The following is a 25,116-nucleotide window of genomic DNA, read 5'->3' as shown; positions in this document are numbered from 1 at the left end:
TCCACGAGGCGGAGCTTATCTGTTGTGTGGCTGTGCTGATCTCTTATTGGTCCGATACACTGTCAATCACAGAAACCGTGGAAATGACTGAAAATAAATATATCCCAAAAATACATACAAAAATACATACATACATCTCAGAGACTTTAAATACAATAAAAAAATATTAACTGGAAATTTGAAGCGAATTTAAATAAATTAAGCCCATAAACAACACACAATATGAAGTAAAAGGTATGTTTTTTACACAGTGTAAATCTGTTTTGTATGTATCAAAACAATAAGGGTAATCAAGTACAAATTCCTCAATGTATAATTGCTATATTATACAACAATATCAACGGAGTTTAATATACTTTCAGATGAACATATAAACATTATAATGAGAAAGTCTAAAAATGTATAAAGTGTGATTAAATGTATAACCATATCAGACCATACCAGATATGCAATACAAATATGAATGTAGTGCTTCTTAGAACCATCTTAAATTATGTATTAGTTATGGTTCAGCAGCAAAGACTACATTTAAGATGTTAGAGGTGGTGCACGGTCAGGCTTTGAGACTTTGTTGTACTTTCATAATGGCTCCTGTGTTCACAAATCAAGGTGAGGTGGATGAAATACTTCTGCATCAGCTATTTACACAATTAATAAATAATTAACTAATGGACAAATCTTCAATCTTTTAAAGATTGACACCGGCAACAAAGTTAGCTCTTTCATGTTGAGAGATAAAAAAAAGTTAACAATGACAATGACACATTTTTATGATGCAAGATTTTAAACTGTATTCATCATGTGCACAACAACTACATACAGCAGTCACTGGCAATCAAATTATTGTGTCACTAATAGCCATGCTCAAAATATGTGAAAAACCACAAAAGCAAAACATAATAATAAAAGAAACAACTAAATAAATAAAACTAAATAAAATATATAATATAAAACTAAATAATCAAATATATAAAACATACACCTGATATATACATTTTATACAAAAATAATTGCTAATCATAGTTAGTCCAGGTCAGGTCATCCTTGATGTGATGGGTTAGAGCAATGAGAAAGAAAAAGACATGACATGAAGACATATATGCAGTATGACTACCTGTGATAACATCCAGTGTTTTTCTTTATTCTGGATAAAATTCAATACGTCATCTTTGTTGAAGATTAGTTTAATAGATTGCATCAAACATCAATGTACACTGATAGATGTAGTATGCTATTACAGGGTCTACAGGTTTTACCTTTTGTCTTCCAGCTGTACAAGTCTCTGAGTTTGTACTCTCATGGTTGAATTCCCTTCTTGGAGGTTGCTTTGGATAAAAGCGTCAGTTAAATGATATTTAATGTAATGTAATGTAATGCAATGTAATATCAGTGGATAGAAGAGTTACAGATTAAAAGGTTGTTCCTGTCTTTGCAACCATGTAGATACCAATTCACAAAGACATAAAGACCAGTGAAATTGTGAATTTATTACAGTTACATTTTCTGAAACATGAAGAAATGGAAATTTCACTTAGTAAATCTGAAGCTAAAGCAATAATCAGATGTGACTACAATTGATTTTGAGTGTCCCAACTAAGATAGAATCCCTTGTTTGCTTATGTATGTGTCTTTTATGTGTGTGTGTGGGGGGGGGGGGGGGGGGTGTTTAGTGGTGAGGTAAATCTGAGCGAGGAAGTGCTCCACGCCACTAGTTGGCGGTCGTGCACCGTTTCGTTGTTTACCAAAACCAATTGTGCATTAAGAATAAGAGCTCTGGACAGAGGGGCCCTCATGTCTGCCATGGAGAGTTTGCGGGTGCTCGAGCTCTACAGTGGAATAGGAGGGATGCATTATGCATTAAAGGGTGAGCTGGTGTCATCACGGTTGTATCTTGTTCGAAGTATTACGCAGCATGGTTGGAAGCAGATTCAGGATTACGTTGTCTTTTATTGGAGCACATTTCCATGCGCTGAGTGTCCAGGACCAAGCACGCACTGTCTGTTAGTTAACATGACCACTGCGGTTAAGTTAGTTGGTTGTAAAAAGCTTGGTTGTAAACAAAACTTTTATAAGCTGGTTAGTATGATAACAGCAACAGTCCACATAGCAGTATATTACTCTGTGTACGTGTTAGCTAAAACAATAGAATAATATGACCGGAACACATGTTACATGTAAATAAATCCTAGCGGAAACATCTTTGTCAGAATCAATAAATAATCAAGCTTGTGTATCAGTAAGTTCTAAACATTTACAGTACATTTTACGACTCAATAATAATGATAACCGTGATAATTTTGATAACTATAATCGTGATACAATGTTTCATCTCTACAGCCCAATAAACATGGTTTGTCGCTCATTCGGGTCGAAAATATAACTAGTTATAAATTAGGACATTTTTAATGCACAGGGTTTTGCTGTGAAGCTGAAGGTATGAAATGAAACAAAGTAACATCTCATGTTTTGTTCTATCTCCAGAGAGTGGCATACCTTGCCAGGTGGTGGCTGCTATCGACATAAACACCGCTACCAATCAGATCTACAGGCACAATTTCCCTGACACCCCGCTCTGGAACAAGACAATAGAGGTGCGTGATAGTAGAGGGTTCAGGGATGGCTTCTTGCATTTGAGCAAAAGAGAATTTCAAATGTCTACACAGCCCAATTAGTCTGTTAACCTGCAGCAGCCTGCCAGTATTGGCTTTCCTCTCAGACAAATGAATGAGACTCCAGCCTTCTGGTTGTCACTCCAACCAAACATTTTTAGGCATAGTATTTTTCAAGATTTGGATGATTTTATGATACAGCATGGCCCATACATTTATTGTGGCTTAGTCTACTCTCAGGAGAACATATAATTAAAATTATTTTATCATTCAGTATACGATGAAGGGATTTATTTTTACTGTAGGTAAGGAAGATCAAGTATATTAATCAGCAAGCATGCTCAGGTGTAGTTTAGTTGTGCATCTTGACCACAGATTAGTTGTTTAGAATTAATAAATCTATCAATCAAATTTTATTCTTTCAGACCATATTCACAAATCACCATTTTTCTCAGGAAAAACTAATTAGAAACTATTAATAAGGTAAGACACAAAAGTTAGGCATCCCTCTGCCAGGACAGGCACAATTCCAATAGATGCTGCATGTAACTGAGACCATCAGCAGCGTAACATTATTTACAACATTAATTTGAAGAAAGTGTTTTCAGATAATGGAAAGGTGTGTCAATGTTCAATGAATTCATACAAAAGAAAATTTGTGATAGGGATAAAGAGAGCATCAATGACAATAGAAATGGTCTATATATATGTCTGTCTATCCCTATTTCTCTCTCTCTTTGATAGTGTTGTAATGATACTATCATTTTTTTTCTATACAATACCAAGTCATGACTTTGAATATTATAATTTTTTAATTATTAAGAGCACCAGACTTTTGTCCCTAGTGTGCCATACTGTTATGTTATATTGCAAAGTACAAATGTTGTGTGTGTCCTGTGGTGATTGATCCTGTTAAAGATAACAGCGGCTGTGGATGAGGGATAGAGCGGTCGTAAGTACGAACCCCAGTCTTCCCCATCTGCATGCCGAAGTGTCCTTGGGCAAGATGCTGTACCCCGAATTGCCCCTCATAGAACAATAAAAAGTGCTGCTTATAGATGAATGTGTGTGTGAATGTAAAACTGTACTGTAAAGAGCCTTGAGTTGTCATCAAGACTAGAAAAGCACTATATTAATACAAAACCATAAAGAGAATACATTTGGGTAAAAATGTTTCGTCTCAAAACCATCCACGTATTATTGGTGACAAACAATTTCACAGAATATTTTTCCTAGTGAAACTTTAGAGCTGCTGCTTTACCTGTTTTATACCTGTATTGAATTCATACCATGTGGGAAATATACCTGATGACCAGGTATACAGAGCGGCACCAATCCAGCCACTCTGTGATCCTTCTATCATTGTTGAAATGGATGATCAAGATATCTGCAATGCACACATATATAGGGCTGTAATGGCTCATGAATCCAAAGCGATTGTACGGGCTCATTTTTTAACTTTGTGATGTTAAAAGCTGATTTTTTTTCTTTGTTGACTCTTAGGGCATACCACTGGAGGACTTTAATAAATTATCTTTTGACATGATTTTGATGAGTCCTCCATGCCAACCTTTCACCAGGTAGGTCTCATATGTTTTGCATGCATTGTAATCCAATTGTATTGAATACTTCTATTGTGGAGGGCTCTGCCCCCAAACTCTCAACACAGTCCTCATGCCATTACCAGCGACAAATGTTCTATAGTTTCTGCAACAACTGGATCACACATTTGGTGGTATTTTAGATCGATCAATATTTGTAGATACGAGTGCTGTCAACGATTCAAATATTTAATCGCATTTATGTCATTAACTCAAAATTAATCGCAATTAATGGCAAATTTGATCTATTCTATATGTCCCTTCATTTATTTTTTTTCCATAATTTTTTTTCGTTTTAATGCTCTTATCAACATTGATTGGCTTCCTTTTTGCAAATGTTTTATTTTATTGAGAAACAACATTACCAAACAGGGCGGTACAAAATAAAATTATAAAGTGCACATTTCAGGTAAACAAGGACTCGCCTATAGTGCAGTTAAACCATGGCTTAATATTTTGAACCGTAACAGTTAGGTTACCAAAAAAAGGTAAGCCTACTACTTTGAAACAAATTAAACACAGAACTTTGTAGGGCTTGTTGAGCCCTACCCATATTTGTGGAAAATGTATGAAATAAGAAGTACCCTATTTTGAAATAAATCAAAACACATAGCTGCAGACTAATAGTGTAAAAAAAATATATTTTAGTTGGCGAAATATTAAAACAAAAAGCGAGAACTTATTCAGACTGGAGGCTCTCGGTAGAGACCAACTGCAGCTTCTGCTCTGATTAAGAAGCTAATGCGGTGATCTCTGAGCAGCTGAGAGCAAAGAAACTCTGTGTTTTCACTGTTTACATAGTTAAGAAGCAGTCAGTCACTGAGCAGCTGCTTCACATGAACGAGCTCTGATCTCACTGTGTCTCTCTGAGCGAGTGAGCAAGGTCGGGGGGGTGGTGCCCCCGGACCGGTGCACTATCTGGGAACACACACACACACACAGACACACACACTCGCCTGCTCCTGGTACTTCATGACGACCTGATACGATGATGTTTAAAAAAATTATGTTGACTTGAATTGTGTGTTGCGTCAGTGCGTGTGAAAACATGCGAAAGCGTGTTTCACAAGGCGAAAGAGTGAGAGTTGGCAGCTCTGCGTTAATCTCGCGAGAAAAAATTTTACGTCGTTAAAATGGGTTTGCGTTAACGTCGTTAATAACGCGTTTAACTGACAGCAATAGTATATACAGTACCCATTCAAAGTTTGGACACACCTTCTCATTCAATTTGTCTTTCTTTCTACATTGCAGATTAATATTGAAGACATCAAAACTAAGAAGGATCTATGTGGTAAACAAATAAGTGTTAAACAAACCAGAATATGTTTATTTTGGATTCTTCAAAGTAATCCCCTTTTGCTTTGATGACAGCTTTGCTCACTCCAGGCCTTCTTTCAATCAGCTTCATGCGGTAGTCACCTGGAATGGTTTTCAATGAACAGGTTTGCCTTGTCAAGAGTTAATTTGTGGAATTTATTGCCTTCTTAATGTGTTTGAGACCATTAGTTGTGTTGTGCAGAGGCACGGTTGGTGCACAGTTCTATACAGTGAATAGGCCTAATAGACTCCAGTTCTAATCCCTATTATGGCAAGAACCACTCAACTAAGTAAGGAAAATCGACAGTCCATCATAACTTTAATACAGGAAGGTCAGTAAATCCGGAAAATTTCATAAACTTTGAAAGTATACTCAAGTTCAGTCGCGAAAACCATCAAACGCTATGATGAAGCTGGCTCTCAGGTGGATCGCCCCAGGAGAGGAAGACCAATAATTACCTCTGCTGGCGAGGGTAAGTTCGTGAGAGTTACCAGCCTCAGAAACCGCCAATTAACAGCACCTCAGATTAGAGGCCACATAAATGCTTTGCAGAGTTCAAGTACCAGACACATCTCAACATCAGCTGTCCAGGGAAGACTGCGCAAAGAAGCCACTACTGGGGAAGAACAACAAGAAGAAGAGAAACACAAGGAATGGAGATTAAACCCGTGGAAATCTGTACTTGGGTCTGATGATTCCAAATTTGAGATTTTTGGTTCCAACCGCCATGTCGTTATAAGCCAAGAAAAGGTGAGGGGATGGTCTTTACATGTGTGGTTCCCACCGTGAAGCATGGAGGAGGAGGTGTGATGGTGTGGGGGTGTTTTGCTGGTGATACTGTTGGTGATTTTATCCAAAATTCAAGGCATACTTAACCAGCATGGCTACCAGAGCATTCTGCAGCGACATGCCATCCCATCTGGTTTTCTCTTAGTGGGACCAGCATTTGTATTTAAACAGGACAATGACCCCAAACACACCTCCAGGCTATGTAAGGGCTATTCGACCAAGAAGCAGAGTTATGGAGAGCTGCGTCAGATAACCTGGCCTCCACAACCACCCGACCTAAACGTAATGAGATGGTCTGGGATGAGTTGGACCGCAGTGTGAAGGCAAAGCAGCCAACAAGTGCTCAGCACCTCTGGGAACACTTCAAGACTGCTGAAAAGCCATTCCAGGTGACTACCTCATGAAGCTGATAGAAAGAAAGCCAAGAGTGTGCAAAGACGTCATCGAAGGATCTAAACTATAAAATGTATTCTGGTTTGTTGAGCATTTTTGGGGATTACCACATAATTCCATATGTGTTCCTTCATAGTTTGGATGTCTTAAATATTAATCTGCAATGTAGAAAGCAATGAAAATGAAGAAAAACCAATGAATGAGAAGGTGTGTCCAAACTTTTGACCGGTAATTTATATATTTTTATAATATATAAATTATATAATACCACAACTCAGTGGATCTATGTGCAAATTCAAGTTCTATGATATGTCTCAAACACAGGCAATGTAGAAAATAAGGAACTTTTTTTAACATATTTGAACAGAAATTCACTTACCTTGTTTATCAGTTGTTTGCATTATTAGACCTCTTTCTGAATTTTATGACCCTGAAAGATTGATATCAATAGTCACTCTTCAAGTATCCACTCTCCTTTGACCTTTTGAGAGAGATTAATTTGGCTGATCACATTTAAACGAACATCACTCAGTGGCAACAAAACAAGTTTTATTAGTCTGAAGTCAACATTGACTTAAATTGTATTGGATTCTGCTGTTGATTATAGTTGGTTCAGAGGATGTCAGTTGAGTAAATGGATCTCTAATGTGTCCCAGGATTCGGTTGTGTTCACATTATAGACTATATATAAAGGTTCAAGCTCCACTCCAGCCACAGTCAACCAAGGTGTGCTGCCAGGCTCAGTGCTGGGCGGGCCCCCTGTTTTTCACAATCTACATCCTCCCGCTTGGTCGTATCATCCATCCACGTTCACTCATTTACTCACCACTATGCCGATGGAGGGGTGGATGAAGTGTTTGATTCTGCAAAATACGTTAGGAGTATCAGGGGTAAACATTGTTGCAGCAGAATCCAATACAATTGAAGTTAATGGTGAAATAGTCTTAAGACACAATGTAAATTACCTTGTTTAGGCAACTAGATTTATGTTTGACTCAAAAACAATAAATTACAGACAAACACACAGCTAAAGAGCAAGCCGGCTCAGATGACCAAGTGAACCAGGAGAAATAAAATAACATGACTTTGCAACATCTACACTCGTTACTGCAATACAAAACCCCGTGAAATGGTTGCTCAAACCCCTCTTCAGCAATTAGGTAGAACATCTATAGTTACAACACTGTCACCAGAGTCCCATAAAGGGGATTTTAACTTTTGATCTTTATTTCTACTTTTGTATATTGTTTACAATTAGTTATTCTATATTGCTGTAAAGTATCAATCCCACTATATTAAAGGGGACATATTATGAAAATTCCACTTTTGTAGTGATTCTACACATTAGTTTGGGTATCTGTCATGTCTACCTTCCCAAAAACTCCCGCGATTTGTTGTGGTTCCTCTATTTCAGAAACTGTGTTCTAGAGTGCGTCCAATGGAATTACGACCGAAATAGACGCAACATGCCCATGCCCCCATAGATCTATGCACTCCCCCACTACCACTCGACCCACCCATGGATGGACCCACCCACTTTTTAGACAGTCTATCGGTGTCCGGCAGCCATTTCATTCTTGCAAGCCTTGGAAACACTTGGATAAGCTAACTAGCAGCATGAATCGAATTCGACAACCGAGATGCTCAGTGGTCAGCTGCACAATTGTCTTCATGTGACTCCAGCTTCAGAATACACAAGATTGAGATAGATTGAGTTCATATATGATGGCAACGTTCCTGCCACCACTTTGAATCGGACTGTTTTATCAACCTGGGCCAATATAACGCCGGATTCTCTAAATAGGTTGTTATTGAAAGAGGGGTCGGTGCGATATTTCCATCGCAATACTGAAGACGAGGGAAATGTAAGTATTTTTTTTTTATAATTTTGGTATTTGCTTCTTTTAGACATTTTGTGTGGAGGCTAGTGCCGTTAGCATGTTGTGCCGTGTGTGTGTGAGGGGGTGGGGGGCTAGTATGTAGTGGTGGGGGATAGGTAGAGACTTTACAGGAGTTTTCATTAATAAGGACGGCTGGCGAGTCTTAGCGAGAAGACGGTGTCGGAGTCCGCGGTGAACGGTGATCGCACGGCAGGTTCGTGAGTGTTGTGCTCTCCACGCTCCACCCCCCTCCCTCCGCTCGAGGGGCCGTAGCAGCTACTACGAACCCGGTAGTAGCTGCTATGAGCGTCGGTAGTAGCTGCTGTAGCTTGAAGTTAGCTACGGATGCTTGGAGCAGCTGCTACGAGCTCCGGTTGTAGCTGCTGTAGCTTGAAGTTAGCTACGGATGCTTGGAGCAGCTGCTACGAGCTCCGGTTGTAGCTGCTGTAGCTTGAAGTTAGCTATGAATGCTTGTAGCAGCTGCTACGAGCTCCAGTTGTAGCAGCTGCTACGAGCTCCGGTTGTAGCTGCGGATGCTTGGAGCAGCTGCTACGAGCGTCGGCCTTAGCGAACTTCCAGCCTAGTGCTGCTGTGGGAAAAAATCAGCGGCACAGTACTAACGGGAGGACACGCGAGCGGAGGGGGGGAAAGAGCGTGGAGAGCACAACACTCACAAACCTAACTTCCAGCTACAGCTGCTGCTACGGCCGCTCGTTCAAGATACCGGAGGATGTTGTTGTCATAATGTGCGGGACTAGAACGCTTATTCATTACCAGCCCTAGTTTGGGGAAATGTGTACTTGTATCTTTGTATGCATGACAGTAGTACAAACATGAATAACATTGCTGCTTTTGTTGTTCAGGCAAGCACATCTGTTCACGGTGCTAGGCTACATCACGTAGCATGCCAGACAGACCCACCACAGATGCGAACACATGGAATGCAGCTTTCTATGAAAACACTACGACCTCAAAAGTACAGGTTTGTTTACCCTCAGTTACTTCGTCATGTCATTGATTGTGTCTCCATGTTAAAGTTGTAACAGCATCTGATTTGTTGTGACTCCGTGGATAATGTTTTATCATAGGCACACAGAAAACTGTGCTGCACTGATGTGGGTGTTGGGACCTCAGCTGTAAGAGGCCTCGCTTGGAGGAGGGAGAGGACAACCCAAGTTGTTCAAGTATGGACTTCGGAGAGCCACAGGATGCTACCTATGATCCTGATGACTCGATCACAGTCTTGACTGAGTCAGCAGCTGTGACGTGAGTGACTCAATATTTAATCTAAACATTTCAATAATCAGATGGATTTCCATACTACACTTTTTTAGCTGTTGCAGCCTTTTGGTGAAATCTTTGTCTTTCTAATAGAATGGAATCTTCCAACCCTGTTCATAAGACACCCACATATATTGTCTATGAAAACTGCCTCCTGGAGCTGTTTGAGGTGTGTCCTGTGTGTCGGCGGGGGACAGATGTAATATATAAGAAGGGCGAAGCCGGTGAAAGCAGATGCAGCCTTCCGTGATTCTCACAGGCTCTATTTAAAAGCCAAACAATGTACAAACAGTATGTGAAACATAAATAACATTTCAATTAACTGCTGTCTTTAAATGGTCTTCACCATTTAAAGACCATTTATTTATCGTCTTCACGATAAATAGAATAATAATAATAATAATAATAATTATAAAAAGAAAATAATAAATACAAAAAAGTGCAAAATGTCCAACTTTTCCCCCCAATTTGTATTACAGATTACGTGGATAACCTGTTGGACCTCATCTTTCACAAGGTTTTTCAGGACCCGGCCCCATAAGTGAATGAGGTGCTGAAGATCTCAAAACCTGAGGATCTCTCTGGTATGAGAAACCTGACAAGCAGGAAGTTATAGCCAGCTATGTGTTGAGTTTCAATCAAGGGCAGGTCTGAACCCTGTATAACTTCCCTGAGCATCAGGGAACACTCTGCGTATCTGGAGCACCGAGCAGGAGGGCAGGACCACCCTGAATCTCCGGCCCAGATGGCCTCAACACCAGCTCACTAAGCTTCTGTACGCCAAATACCTCTAACGGCTGTTGCAAAGTTTACATTGAATTTAGAGAATAAAAGGTGACACACAAATATAAAGTGTTCCTTTGTTTACAGTATGGCTACTGATGACACAAATTGTATTTTTGTAATCAATGTTTTTATTATACTTGGTATTTTTGTAACCATATCAACTGTTGTGAAATGGGCATAATATGTCCCCTTTAAGTTAATGTTTGTCCTAATTGTGTGCCATACAAATACAATTAAATTGAATATAGCTCTTTGGTCTTTTTTCTGGGTCTTCACTCATCGTGTTTCACTTGTTAATATTATCATTTCTCTTTAAATCAAAAATGGAACGTAATCATCTTTGTTTAATAATTATAGTATATATTTTTTTCTTAATCACTGTATAAAATGTCTTGTATCAGTTTGAGATATTTGTTGTTTCTCCATGCAGGATAGGTCTTCAGGGTGACATTCATGACCTCCGAACAAAGAGCTTCCTCTACATCCTTGATGTTTTGCCAAGGTCTTTAATCTCCATATTCAATCTTTCTTTGACCTCTAGTTGGCCCGAATGAAAAATTGTAGTTTGCAAAATGTTTTAGCCTCGAGAGATTTATACTCTCAGCTAGAGATACTTTCCATGTAAATGAAATACACTGCTCAAAAAAATAACTTTTTTTTCAGGGTTTTATCAGGGTATGGCATGAATTCAATTGCACTTTTTTGATAATTATCTGGTCAGTTAAGTAGCAGAGGGGGTTGTTAATCAGTTTCAGCTGCATTGGTGTTGATGGAATTAACAACAGGTGCACTAGAGGGGCAACAATGAGACGACCCCCAAAACAGGAGTGGTTTTGCATGTGTAGGCCATTTCAAGTGTCTCCCTCTTGATCACTTCGACTGGTTTTCCATTAGTGTTGGCTTTAGCTAGAGTCATTATCTCTACTGGGAGCATGAGGCAATTTCTTAACCCTACAGAAGTTGCACAGATTGTCCAACTCCTTCAGGATGGCACATTCATGCGTGCCGTTGCAAGGAGATTTGATGTGTCTCCCAGCATACTCTCCAGAACATGGAGGAGATTCCAGGAGACAGGCAGTTACTCTAGGAGAGCTGGACAGGGCCGTAGAAGGTCCTCAACTCATCAATAGGACCGATATCTGCTGCTTTGTGCAAGGAGGAACAGGTTGAGCACTGCCCGAGCCCTACAGAATGACCTCCCGCAGGCCACTGGTGTGAATGTCTCTGCCCAAACAGTCAGAAACAGACTTCATGAGGGTGGCCTCAGGGCGCGACGTCCTGTAGTGTGCCCTGTGCTCACTGCCCAGCATGGAGCTCGACTAGACTTTACAGGAACTCACTGATGCCCTTAGACAGATCTGGGAGGACATCCCACAAGACACCATCCGTTGTCTCATTAGGAGCATGCCGCGACGTTGTCAAGCAAGCATACAAGCATGTGGGGGTCACACAAGATATTGAGAAGCATTTTGAGTTGCAGAAATTTTATTTTGGCAAAATGGACAAGCCTGCCACATCACTTTTTCACTATGATTTTCGGGGTGTTTAGAAAATTTAGCCCCCTGTAGGCTGAAAACTTTTATTTCCATCAAAGATGTGGCATCCTTTTGTTCCTAAGACATTAAACTGTCCATATCAGTATAAATATCCAACATACTTTTTTTTCACAATGAGATCTGATGTGTTTTCAAAGTGTTCCTTTAATTTTTTTGAGCAGTGTAGTTTTTTTTTTATTTGACTTAGTCTTTGGTCATATAGCCGTTAATGGTTAAAAATGTGTTATTGATCGATACAAATTTCAAAATGACACACGTTACTCAAAACCATAACATGTCAAAATAAATGTTTCCATTTTTTATTTTTTGTCATTAGCTGCCAGGCTAGATTTGTTATATTGTGTCTAGGATAGGCGACTTTGAATTTTTGAAGAGGGGCTTTTTTTAATTATATCTGATTTATTACAGAGCTAGTTAAAGGAGTCTGAAATTACATTAGATATCTTTTAAAGAAATGTAGAATAATTCAATAGTAAAAAATGATACCATCAAACCATTTTGGCTGGCGATATGTTTTCAATTTTTGTGCAAAATAACTTCTGCTAGCATATGGCCTTGCAGCCAGGGGTTACCAGTCTCACTGAACACATGGCAGCCACTACTGTGACTGAAAGTGTAAGAAATACAAAAAGAGTCCATACTCTGAAGGTTTATAGCATGGCTTCTTGGTAAAGTTCTCTTTGACTGAGCACATAAATTCTGTTGCCATCCCACTTTCTTAAGTTTGTGATACTGCTGCTAAAGCTCGAATTATAAAGCATTTCACTTTAATTTATCCTTTCAGTCATTCCATCCGTGTTTTTTCTCTAAGCTTTTATGCATTATGGAAGTTTAGCAGGAGTGGTACAAGGTGTTGATTCCACACACAGCTTTATAAGCTGTCTCTGTATGTGTACTATCTTAAAAGTATGGTTTTTGTCAGTATTGCCTCTAACATTCTCTTCCCAACTTACATATGATGATGGTGTCCAGGCTGCACAGGCTGCCCCGCTTCATTCTGCTGGAGAACGTGAAAGGCTTTGAGAGTTCCTCTGCCAGGTAATGATGGAGACAGCAATGGTTAAGCACCTTGTCAGCATGCACCAACATCTACATTAGGCAGGTTGTTCTGATTTCTTGCAAATATGTTTTCTTTATTTTCCTGTATGATGGAAATGTTTATCATTTTATAGGTAAGTCTTGTGAGGAAATTTCCAGAGACATGTGTATTTCTATTTCTATCTAGAAAGCAAGGTGGTTCACTGCCCCTCTTACAACACCGTAAGACAGTATTTAGGATTTAGGTATAATGTGTTTTCTCATAATAGTCTCATTTTTAGAAAACTTCTGAACAACATGACAGTTGCCTTCCTGTCCTCAAATATATTTAACTAAGTTGTTTTTAACTGCGATCTTTTAATGAGAAATGAGTTGAATTAATAAATAGTTCTCACATTAAATCAATGTTTTAATGAAACAGAACTAGAATATTAACAGAATTTTTCTTTTTGCTTTTTAGAAAATTAAGTCTCCACTCCCAAACATGGATGGTTTAAGCCAGTTGGAACAGTCCTATTATTGTATTTATTTTCATTAAATTTAATTCGTAAGGCGCTTTTCAAGAACCTCAAAGACAATTAACATAGAATGTTCAAGAAAGACACACCAAAGATAAAAACATAACATTAAACATTAAAAACAGCTCTGAAGAGGTTAATCTAGAGAAGGGATTTAAAATGGACTGTAATGACCATGTGACTAAACTCCACTTAACCTGATAAACTCATATTTTAAGTTTATTTAACTTGGATTTTCAACTCTTAGAGTAATGTTGATCTTTAACCCTATTTTTTGTTAACTTACATTTTCAAGCATGGGGAGCTACAGTTTCAAGGTCAAAACTTAAAATGCTGAACAGGGAACATCGTGTTAATTTGTTACATTGATTGGAGTTGGATCTGAAAATTCGGTTACCAATATCTTTCACATTGTTAGCAAATTCAAAAGGGACATTTTTAGAACTTTTCAAATCTAAGAACTTTGAGCTCTATGATCTTATGTCCTTGTATTATACTTCTGATCAATAGGAATATTTTGGTGAAAACACTGATGGAGTGTGGATATACATTCCAGGAGATCATGGTCTCACCAACAAGTGTAAGACATACTCACTCTATGACTGATATCATTAAATACAGTAAATGTTTTCTGTGAAAGCTCTAAATGTCCTTAACATTTTGTATTTATATTCACAAATCCAGGTTGGGATTCCTAATTCAAGATTGCGTTATTTCCTGACGGCTAACCTTGCGACAAATAAGTTAAGCACCCAGACAAAGGTAAGCCATGCTTGTGTCCTGTTAATTGTAAAGCTATTTCAACGTACCTTCCAAATAACAGGTCTAACATCAAGAGCAACATATTGTATAAATTCTACCTGCAATGAAGAAAAAGTTAAATCTGTTGCTAATAAGTTAAATTAAGTTAAATGTATTTATTTAGCGCTGACTCACAACATGAATTATTTCAAGGCAATTTACATTGTAGGTTAAAACCTTACGACATCACACTGTAACTCAAAAGTTCCCAAAATGAGCAAACAAACTTTTTACAAAGAAAATTATGCTGGAGCAAGTCGAACAACTTGCAGGTGTCGCCAAACAGAAAGAACCTGAGGACATGCTGACCCCTCCATCAGGAAGACCTTGGAAGAGGACAGACAAAACAAAAATACAACTGGAAAACCCAAGTACACAGAGAGATGATGAGGAGTCAGGTTTTGGTTCTCATCTCTAACAACGATAAGACCGCCTATAGAGATGAGGTAAGAGGCTTGGAGACATGGTGCCAAGAGAACAAACTGTCTCTTAACGTCTGCAAGACCAAGGAGATGATTGTGGACTTCAGGAAGCTGCAGATGGGGGTCACGGTTCGATACACATCAATGGAGCTGTAGTGGAGAGAGTCTCCGAGTTCAAGTTCCTCGGTGTGTTCATCACAGATGACCTGACCTGGTCCAAACAAGAACTGCACAAAAGCGCCTATACTTCCTCAGGAGACTCAAGAAGTTTGGCGTGGCTGCAAAATCCTTAACAAATTTTTACAGGTGCACCATCGAGAGCATCCTCTCAGGCTGCACTACTGCCTGGTATGGTAGCTGCTCCGCTGCTGATCGCAAAGCCATGCAGAGGGTGGTGAAGACAGCTGAGCGCATCATTGGCTGCCATCTCCCTTCTGTGCAAGGCATCTACAACACAAGATGCCTGAGAATAGCACGGAAGATCATCCAGGACCACAGCCACCCAGGCTGTGGACTTCTCCCACTGCTGCTGTCTGGCAGACGTTTCCGGAGCATCCGAACACGGACTACCAGACTCAAAAACAGATCTTTCCCCCAGGCCGTAAGGCTTCTGAACAATCAACACTGACCCTCTGAACAGTCACCATGTACATTCTGCTCCACCACCCATACAAATACACTTACTACACATATATTCATATTATTTAATTTAATATTCCCCACTCCCTCACCCGGTAAACTGCTGCTTCATTTTTCTATGTTAAATGTTAAATGTTAAATGTTAAATGTTATATGTTATATGTTAGAGGTTATATGGTATGTTATTTCTTTTTTATTTTGTACAGCCTGTCTACTGCGTAGATGTTGCCTGATTTTTATCTCTTTAACTGTCTTTTAACTACCTGAATAACTGCATAAACTACTGTGTTAATGAACTTTGAAGATTTACAAAATTCTTTGAAATATGGTGCTGTGACAGCTGCCGGACCTGATGGCATATCTATGCAGGTCCTGATTTTCAATGCTAACCAGCTCTAATGATACTCACATTTGTTGTCTATTTGATGATTTGCACCCTTCTTGTGTTTATATATAAGGTTTTTGACAAAGAATCTAACCATAGATTTCAGATGCCCACCTACATCCCTCGGAGTATGATTCGTCTGAGCTGCCCGCAGACTTGTATCCGACCCACACAAGTACCTGCCAGCCAGAAGAGGACTTGCAGGGGGGTCATGTCCTGTATAAAATGGAGACAGCAACTGATGTGCAGCGGAAAATGATTCAGAACAACAATCTGTCTGTCAGGCAGATCCAAGACTTCCTGGAACCACAGATGGAAGCAAACTTGGAGAACTTTCTCCTTCCTCCTAAAACCCTACTGCGATATGCTCTGCTCTTAGACATTGTTCAGCCTTCATCCAGGAGGTCTGTCTGCTTTACCAAAGGGTGGGTATGGTCACCATCTTCATTTAAATATCACTATTTTCACTTGTGTCATTATCAAGCCATGGAAAGTTACATCTGAGGTACCAGATGTGATTTCTACCACCGTTTCTCCTCTTAAAGAGGGCTGCATTCTATAAAGACACAAGGCAAAGGAAATTTTAGCTTCTTGGCAGAAAGAATAATTAAATACACGTCACACTTAAATGTGGATTACCGGCCAGACAGCGAGCCAAGATAACCCGTGAGCCGAACTCCAGACTACGGCTCGGAGCCGAGACACTGGCCAGAGAAGAAAACACTTCATCGCACTTGAAGAATCATGGGTAACGTAGTGCGAAGTCGAGTTACTCGGTTCAGGTTAGGCTACATCGCAGACATTTTACGGGCACTGAGCAACGGTCATGGTGAAAGCATCCGATTTAGACAGCGTCTCTCCTCAGGAGAAGGAAAACATTCCGTAACGTTTTAGCTAGACCTCAGATAATATTGTAACGGACTGGTAGTTAGGTTTATGTTCTGTTTGACTGCTATGTGTTTGTTATGACTTATGTTCAGCTAACTACGCCATGTCAATAAGTATTGGGATTTCCAGAGGGTCAGTGAACCAGTCGGGGTGGGGCAAGTGACAGTTCTAGACAAATGGCTGGAGAGTTACCTAGCATGACAGGCTCTCATTGGCTGATGAGTTGGCATGTCAAGGGTGAATGAGGAAGGGGAGGGAAGAACACTAGTGGATGACAGGAGTGTCAGAGTTACAACAAGAAGTGTGTCGTGTTCGCTGGACTTTAATAAAGTTACACATAAAGAGAGAAGCTTCCTGTCGTCTATAAGCGAGGACACTGAAATATGAACGTGTTCACCGTTCAAGTTCATTATTTGTCATTGAGGTGCGTTCAGTTCATCGTTCTCACAAAAGTGAACGTGTTCAATGAATGCGTTCATTTGCGTTCGTTCATGCACAACACTGCTCTGATCTCACTCTGTCTCTCTAAGCGAGGGTGGAGAGCCCCGGGGCCTGTGTGTGTGTGCGCTGTCTGGGAACACACACAAACACGCACACTCGTCTGCTCCTGGTATTTCATGCTTGCCTGACACGATGATGTTTTAACAAATTAACGTGACGTTCCCTTATGTTCACGTTCATCATATGAAAACTGATTCGTAAAGTTCACGTTAGCGAAAAATATGCGCGACATGTACAACACTGTACAGGGAGCCACTGAGAGGGGCTTAAGAGCAGCAATTGCCAACCCCTGGGCTAGGGGCACATCAAGATAGGCAGGCAGTAAAGCAGCTCATCCATTACCAGAAGGTCGGGCGGTTCAATCCCTGTCTTCCTCATTCCATATGCCACATTGTCCTTTGTCAAGATACTGAACCCCAAATTGCCCTTAATGGCTGTGTAGACAGTGTATGATTATTGTATGATAGAAATAATGCTGTATGTTGGTGCATGGCAAAACTGCTGTAAATTGTTTTTAGTGGTCACCAAAACTGGAGAAATGCTAAATAAATACAGATCTTTTAAGATCAGTTTGAATGAACAGTGGAATTAGAATGTAACATAGGAACCAAATCTGGGCATAAAGAGAAAAATAAATATTCCCGACACCCCTAGCTGGTTACTTTTTTCAAACTGGTTTGTAGAATCTATATCTATCTATAGAATGCTTGATCGTATCTCACCAGTGCTATATATCTGTCCAGTTTGATCCACTGTTAAAATGATGAATTGGTAATGCCGCTATTTAACAATGTGTTCTATCCCTAGCTATGGACGGTATGTGGAAGGAACTGGCTCAGTACTGACAAATTGTATGGAAACAGAGGTAAGAACGATGAGTCTCATTCACGAATATCTTCTTAAGTTTATTCTTAGATTTGTCTACATCCGATTCATGGTATATTTTTAAACTGCAGAATTGTTTGCATCTGTGTTATTATATAGATGAATATCATTGTCTTCATAAATTTAAAGCCCACCAATTATTCCAGCAATTAGAGACCTTGCAAAAGCCCATAAAAAGGCATGAGACTGCAGGGCTCTGTGCACACAAATATCACAGAATTTGTAAAGAACATTAAATAAGTCAAGAATGCCTTAATGAAAATCTAAAAGCTCTGGCACACTTGACTTAAAACATAAAAGAGGTGTTCAATTATTTGTGTCAGAAGTGGATATAAAATAACACAAAACGATACATGGTATTCAGCCACACGTTCAGTGAATGCCACACTGTTGATAGAATAAAAAAAAAAATGGTGATCTCAAATCTGTAGTAAAAAAAAGCCAGATCAGTGCATAGTGGCCATCATTGAAAACACTCCTCTGCCGATGTACCCTCAGCTTCATCTAGGCTAGACTGTGGATACCTTTAGTGAGCCTGTCAGGACACAACAGGCTGGGCCGGGTTTAGCCCCAAATTTTACATGATATTGGCGTGGCACAGAGCCACAACAGTTGTTTGCTGTAGTTACTGCAGTTTGCGCAACAGTTGTACGACAGGCTGCCGGAATTGTTCTGTGAGAGCTGTTGAAGTTAACTGTGTGAGCTGAAGTTGTGGCCCGTGTGTCTATATATATATATATATACACTCCTGATCAAAATCTTAAGACCAGTTAAAAAAAACGCATGAATTTGCATTTTGCACTGTTGAATCTTAGGAAGGTTCTAAGTAGAGTTTCAAAATGCAAGAAGAAGAAATGGGAACAAGAGCCCAAAAGTTGTGAGCAGGCAATTTATTGAAAAAACAACAATTTAACTGAAGTAGGCTGTTCATCAGCTGATCAAAAGTTTAAGACCACAGCTCCAAAAAAAAAAAAAAACAACTCAAAAACAGAAATTAAAGTGTCAAAAACTGACTCGGTAATGAGTAGCTCCACCATTATTGTTGATCACTTCAAAAATTCGTTTTGGCATGCTTGATGCAAGTGTTTTCAAAAGGCTAGTGCGAATGTTGCGCCAAGTGGTGAAGATGGCTTCACGAAGGGCATCCACTGTCTGGAACTGAAGTCCATTTTTGTAAACTTGTTCTCAATTGGATTAAGATCAGGGGAACACGCAGGATGGTCCAAAAGAGTGATGTTATTCTCATGGAAAAAAGTCTTGGTCAGACGGGCATTGTGAATTGGAGCGTTGTCCTGCTGAAAAACCCAGTCGCTACCGCACAGACGAGGGCCCTCAGTCATGAGGGATGCCCGCTGCAACATCTCCACATAGCCGGCTGCTGTTTGACGCCCCTGCACAACCTGGAGCTCCATTGTTCCATTGAAGGAAAAAGCACCCCAGATCATGATGGCGCCCCCTCCACTGTGCCCAGATGGAGGGGGCGGATTTGCACAGATTTTGGCTTTTAAATAACCTGACGTTGTCAGACTCACAATTCTAGTCAGAATGTGAATCTGAGACCGCTCCATTGGGCAGTGATTATGGGGTGTGTTTCAACCGAACTAGGAAATAAAATTCCTCTTCGCTCAATTGGATAGACCTACAACCAATCAGAGCAACGTAGTATGTGACGTATGTTAACCGACGAATTTTGAGTTATTTACTAACGCCTTCAGCAGCGCAGCGCCAAGCCTTAAATAACAGCTGGCTCCCATCCACTCCCATGTTAAAACTTTGTGCGGGTCACACCGGAGGCTGAAACGCTGCCCTGCGCCAAGGCTGCCATGCGCCGTGCAGCGATCGTTTCGGCGTCGAGACTATTTTTTGCGCTTGATGCGAGCATATCACACCAGGAAACGCTGGGACGCTGTTGCTTAATGTTGGAGCAACAAGTAAGTATATGCTTTTAATCTACTGGATCAACGGGTGATATTATTAGCGCTGCCTGGCGGTTCAGCGTCGCTTCAGTGTCCGGTGTGAACAGCCAAGCGCCGGCACGATAGGGATTAGAGGGTGCTTTAGCGTCACCTCCACGTTCTCTGTTCCTCTTTCAGAATGAATGCGGCGTCGATGTCTTCTAAACGGACTCAATGGCAGCATCTACACATCTCAGCTCTCCAGCGGCAGGCATGTTTGTTGAAAACAAAATCAACCCAAGGGCGCTTTGATGACGTGGTTGATTACGTTACCGTTGATCATCTGTCCATCATCGTATAAAGCCGGCCCTGACAATCTGATTTCTCCCCAACGGAGCGACTCCAGACCGAACTTCCCGACCTCAAATGTTGTGGGCGGGGCTAAGTTCGTCTGGCATCCAGGCTAGCTTTTAAAGGCTGTGGTCTTAAACTTTTGATCAGCTGATGAACAGCCTATTTGAGTTAAATTGTTGTTTTCAATAAATTGCCTGCTCACAACTTTTGGTCTCTTGTTCCCATTTCTTCTTTTTGCATTTTGAAGCTCCACTTAGAACCTTCCTAAGATCCAACAGTGCAAAATGCAAATTCATGCAATTTTTTAACTGGTCTTAAGATTTTGATCAGGAGTGTATATATATATATATAGACACACGGGCCACAACTTCAGCTCACACAGTTAACTTCAACAGCTCTCACAGAACAATTCCGGCAGCCTGTCGTACAATATATATATATATTTTACACTGCCTGTAATAAGACAAAAAAAGCATTACAAATTAGTGTAGAGGTAACACAAAGTCATTGCAGCTTACATTTTCTGCATCTGCATGAGCGCTTCAGACCAAAAATGCAGCCGCTGTCTGACACACAGGTGTGGTGTGGTTGCATTGACTGGGTAATCACTCGTCTCAGATACATTTTTCAGGATTTATACTTTACAATTAGACTGAACATTTTTCAAAAATATCATATGTAGCTGTAATACCATGGAACATTTGACACTTTTATGTAAACACCAGTGTTAATAACCGAAAAACGAAGTTTTCCGTCTCAGTTTGGCCCTGTGTTTAAAATCATCTAAAGAATTTAATATATATTTGCAAAAATAAAAGCCTGCACTGAAACCTGTCTCTCTTTTTGTGTTTCTTGCTTGAGATTAATTGTAAGCAATAAAGAGCAACATACCAGCTCAGCAAACAATTATACAGGGTTACTTTTGGCTGTAAATTAGGAAGGGGTGGTAATGCCATGTACCACGTATGAAAACTCACAAAAATGTGCAATGAATGTTTTATTTCTTTGATTTGATATCACAGTTATCCATGGGTGTGGTACAGCAGCTCATTTGGTTATTTGGTTATTGAGCATGGGTGTGGCCAGATGACTCAAGGGCGCCCCCTTGATTATTTTTAATGAAATAGCCCCGGCTGAGCATTACACTGTGCAACAGGAAGTGACAATTTTACATAGTTTTGAGTACTTCTCCCCGAAGGTTGACCACATCCACCTTAAATGTGGTCAGAAAAGACTTAATACATTGATTATCACTCTTTGTGAAAGAGTTTTTATCAAACTGGATGTTTGTGACACTGTTTTGCCATTGAAAAAAGGAATTAAAAACTTGCACATCACTTTACCAATCTCCTTCAAATATTGCATGTTTGATACCATAGATGGTCAAACTTCACATCTTTTAGCTACTTGAATTTTTATTAAAATTAATTTATGTCAATTAATAAAGAATACATGATGCTTTCAGGGTTTCTAATAGTATTATTTTGAAAATACCTCAATCAGCAGGTTATTGGAATAGATAGTAAAATCTTGTCACAAAATGCATATGGAAAAAAACAGAATGAGAACTACAATATTACAGTATGATTTAAGATTATGAGGTTTAAGTCATCTCAACTTTGCTCAATTTCAATTAGCTTTTTATGTTGATTTGTGTACTTTTCAGATGGAGCATGCGTTTACTCATCTGGACCAGTGCGCTGAAGAAGAAAAACTCATGCGGCTAATGAAATTGAAGCTCCGATATTTTACTCCAAGAGAAGTTGCCAACCTCATGGGTTTCCCTCAGAGCTTTTGTAAGTCCCTAACCTGTCAGCCCTCGTAAGGCCAGAGATTTTATCAATCAATAAGTATTGCCTGTGTATCCAAAATTGTGTTTAGCTTATTCCTATGAATCAAGTTTTAAATTTTTTTACATGATATACAAATGTTATATATATATAAAGACTATTGTACGGCTGCTTGAGTAATGCTATGACAGTGTCAGGTTTGCTTGATACCCCTGTACCCTACATAACTACACTAATTCTTAAAGATGTGTAGAATTTAGTGACACCTCAAGGTAAACTTGCATGTTACAGCTGAATACCCCTCACCTCACTCTCCTTCCAAATATGAAAGAGAACCTGTGTTAGCCTTCAGTTGTCATAGAAAGCAACCTCTGTAGAGATGAACCACTCCCACTAGGTTCATTTTATATTCAATTTCTGCCAATAGTTCCCTTTACCAACTGAAATTACATTGAAGACAATGCCAGGCTTGATGAACAGTATTAAATTGCGATTAAATTGATTTGTGTTGCGTGAATCTTTGCTGAAACACAAACACTCAAACTAAAGTATTGAATGCACACTTTTCTGCAAAACATACCCTGAGAATGATAGTAATACGTGTACGCAAAACACCAGTAAAGATACTCCTTCATCCTTATTTGTTGCATGTGCTGATGAGTGAGATGAAGTGTGCATGGTTAGCATTCAGTATAATTCAGAAACTTATTCTGTGTGTGCTTTCTCTGAAATCTGGCATTTTAGGCCAAAACAATGCCATAAAAAACGCACTGAATGATGATTGCTTCAATTTTGTTTTTTATTCAATTTTTAAATATTGATTTCTGTATGACCCTATTGGAATGTGACATACCCAGGTGTCTACTTGTCTTTTTTATTTTGCAGGCTTTCCAGAACAAATCTCAACCAGGCAGCAGTACAGAGCTCTAGGAAACAGCCTGAATGTTCTGGTGGTGACCAAACTCTTACAAACGCTACTCTCCTAGCATTTGGATGTTTCTCTGGAGATGATCATTCTGTTGTCGTTGTTAATTAGATATACGTATAGTGTAATCATTGCTAGCTATATTAACTTATATGCTATGTTAAAAATACTTCAGTGACATCACTAGTATATAAAGTTACATGTCTCTTACATGTAACTTATAACAGTACATACTTATCTTTGCTTGGATCTTGATACAGTTTTTTTGTGTTTTTTTTCCAGGGTTAAAAAAATCTTGAAGACAACATATGACATACGTAGTTTTTATATTTTTCCTGATCGATCATTACTAGTGCAGTGACTGCTGTAAACATGCCTGTTTGAAAGGGGCTGTTTGCTTGGCCTGTGGTGACGCTTCAGAGCTTTCTACGGAATTATTCCTTGTCATTATTGAGCCCTCCTCGAACTGCTCAGAATATACTGACTCTTTCTCAATGGTTACTTGAGGGACATTGTTTTCATATATTTTACATATAATTTATGATGCAGGCTGAAGTTAGAAAACTTTTGTACATCCTACCTTTTTTATCTTCAATGAGGATTTTATAAAATGAAACTCAATTAGCTTTATTACTATTCACTTATGGTTTATGTGTATTTGAAAGATTTACTGGTGTTATTTTTTTTACATTTCAGGTTGACTTTTTCCGTAGTCTTTTAAGTAATTGAAAAAATCTGCTGACCCAAGTTCTCAACCTTTCATAATATAAGCTCTGTAATTCAGCTTGATATGAAGAATTACAGTTACAAAATAAAGGTGATTTTACCAATTTAGCATATAGTCTTCAAAGTTTGTTATCAATTTTTATTTAGTTGCTGTCAGTCTGAAAAAGTTTGCTACACCTTAGAGAAATTACTATGTAGATTTTTCTATTTGGCTTATTCAGGACTGCCGTCCACTTTTTAGAACTATATTATTGAGGTGATTGCTAAGGGATTGCTACTGTACTTGCTTAACAGATATTTTAGGAGTTGCGACACTAGTAACATTCACTCTACTGGATCTCATGGCGGAGAAGCTAGCAATTTTCTCTGATACAAAAACAGTTCATCTAAAGGCCATGCTTGCTGTCCCATCTCTGAGCCCTACTGGACAGGGCCCTCTTCAAGTTCTTGCAAAGGTTTTGCTAGTGGAACAAATCATTAAGTTTTTACAGATAACCAAAGGTTTTTCAAAAGACAGAGCATTTTTAGCAATTATACAAGCTGTTTTCTTTAATGAGTGAGCTAATGGCTGAACATTAAGAAGGAGAATTTGCAAAGAAGCCTCATGTTTTATTGTAATGCTCAGCATGTCTAGTATTTGTATTGTAGTTTTATACTATGTATGTTGATTTTTGTTATCAACTGAATAAAGCTGCTGAAAAGCAACTGATTGGTCCTTGGCTGTTGTGGGGAGACCCTGGTGGCATCTACAGTGCTGTGAAAAAGTATTTGCCCCTTCTGGGTTTCTTTATTTTTTGCATATTTGTCACTCAATTAAATGTTTCAGATCATCACACAATTTTGAATATAAGACTAAGATATCCGAGTTTAAACAAAATGCAGTTTTTAATTGATGGGCAAAAATGGCATCCATGGGAGAGTTCCAAGGTGAAAGCCACTGCTGACCAAAAAGAACACAAAAGCTTGTCTCACGTTTGCCAAAAAATATCTTCATGATCCCCGAGGCTTTTGGGCAAATATTCTATGAACTGACAAAAAAAAAGTTGAACTTTTTGGAAGGGCTGCGTCCCGTTACATCTGGCGTAAAACTAACAAAGCATTTAAAAAACAAAACATACCAACAGTCAAACATGGGG

General features: G+C 39.3%; 1 protein-coding gene and 1 long non-coding RNA gene across 6 annotated transcripts; both read left to right on the top strand.

Moving 5' to 3' along the window:
- Positions 1-1,740: 1,740 nt before the first annotated feature.
- Positions 1,741-24,685, top strand: trdmt1 (tRNA aspartic acid methyltransferase 1). Of its 3 annotated transcripts, XM_062379342.1 has the most exons (11): positions 1,741-1,864; positions 2,482-2,591; positions 4,113-4,189; positions 11,088-11,159; positions 13,186-13,251; positions 14,280-14,349; positions 14,454-14,531; positions 16,116-16,441; positions 18,213-18,270; positions 22,206-22,335; positions 23,215-24,685. In XM_062379342.1, the coding sequence occupies exons 1-11, from the start codon at positions 1,792-1,794 to the stop codon at positions 23,313-23,315; spliced, it is 1,161 nt and encodes a 386-aa protein (XP_062235326.1). In that variant the 5' UTR covers positions 1,741-1,791; the 3' UTR covers positions 23,316-24,685. The 3 variants fall into 3 exon arrangements, with proteins under 3 accessions (XP_062235326.1, XP_062235327.1, XP_062235328.1); XM_062379343.1 differs by lacking the exons at positions 22,206-22,335; positions 23,215-24,685 and adding an exon at positions 20,384-20,749; XM_062379344.1 differs by lacking the exons at positions 1,741-1,864; positions 2,482-2,591; positions 4,113-4,189 and adding an exon at positions 6,781-6,938.
- Positions 6,987-10,902, top strand: LOC133932420 (uncharacterized). Of its 3 annotated transcripts, none has more exons than XR_009911950.1 (5): positions 6,987-8,575; positions 9,454-9,572; positions 9,679-9,856; positions 9,965-10,162; positions 10,351-10,902. It is a non-coding gene; the product is annotated as an uncharacterized LOC133932420 (long non-coding RNA). The 3 variants fall into 3 exon arrangements; XR_009911951.1 differs by lacking the exon at positions 6,987-8,575 and adding an exon at positions 8,644-8,804; XR_009911949.1 differs by lacking the exon at positions 6,987-8,575 and having other exon boundaries at positions 8,644-9,572.
- Positions 24,686-25,116: the final 431 nt, after the last annotated feature.

Source organism: Platichthys flesus, chromosome 21 (genome assembly GCF_949316205.1).
Source record: "Platichthys flesus chromosome 21, fPlaFle2.1, whole genome shotgun sequence".
NCBI classification, from domain to species: domain Eukaryota; kingdom Metazoa; phylum Chordata; class Actinopteri; order Pleuronectiformes; family Pleuronectidae; genus Platichthys; species Platichthys flesus.
Note: the sequence above shows the minus strand (reverse complement) of the source record. Positions and strands in the feature narration are given on the sequence as shown.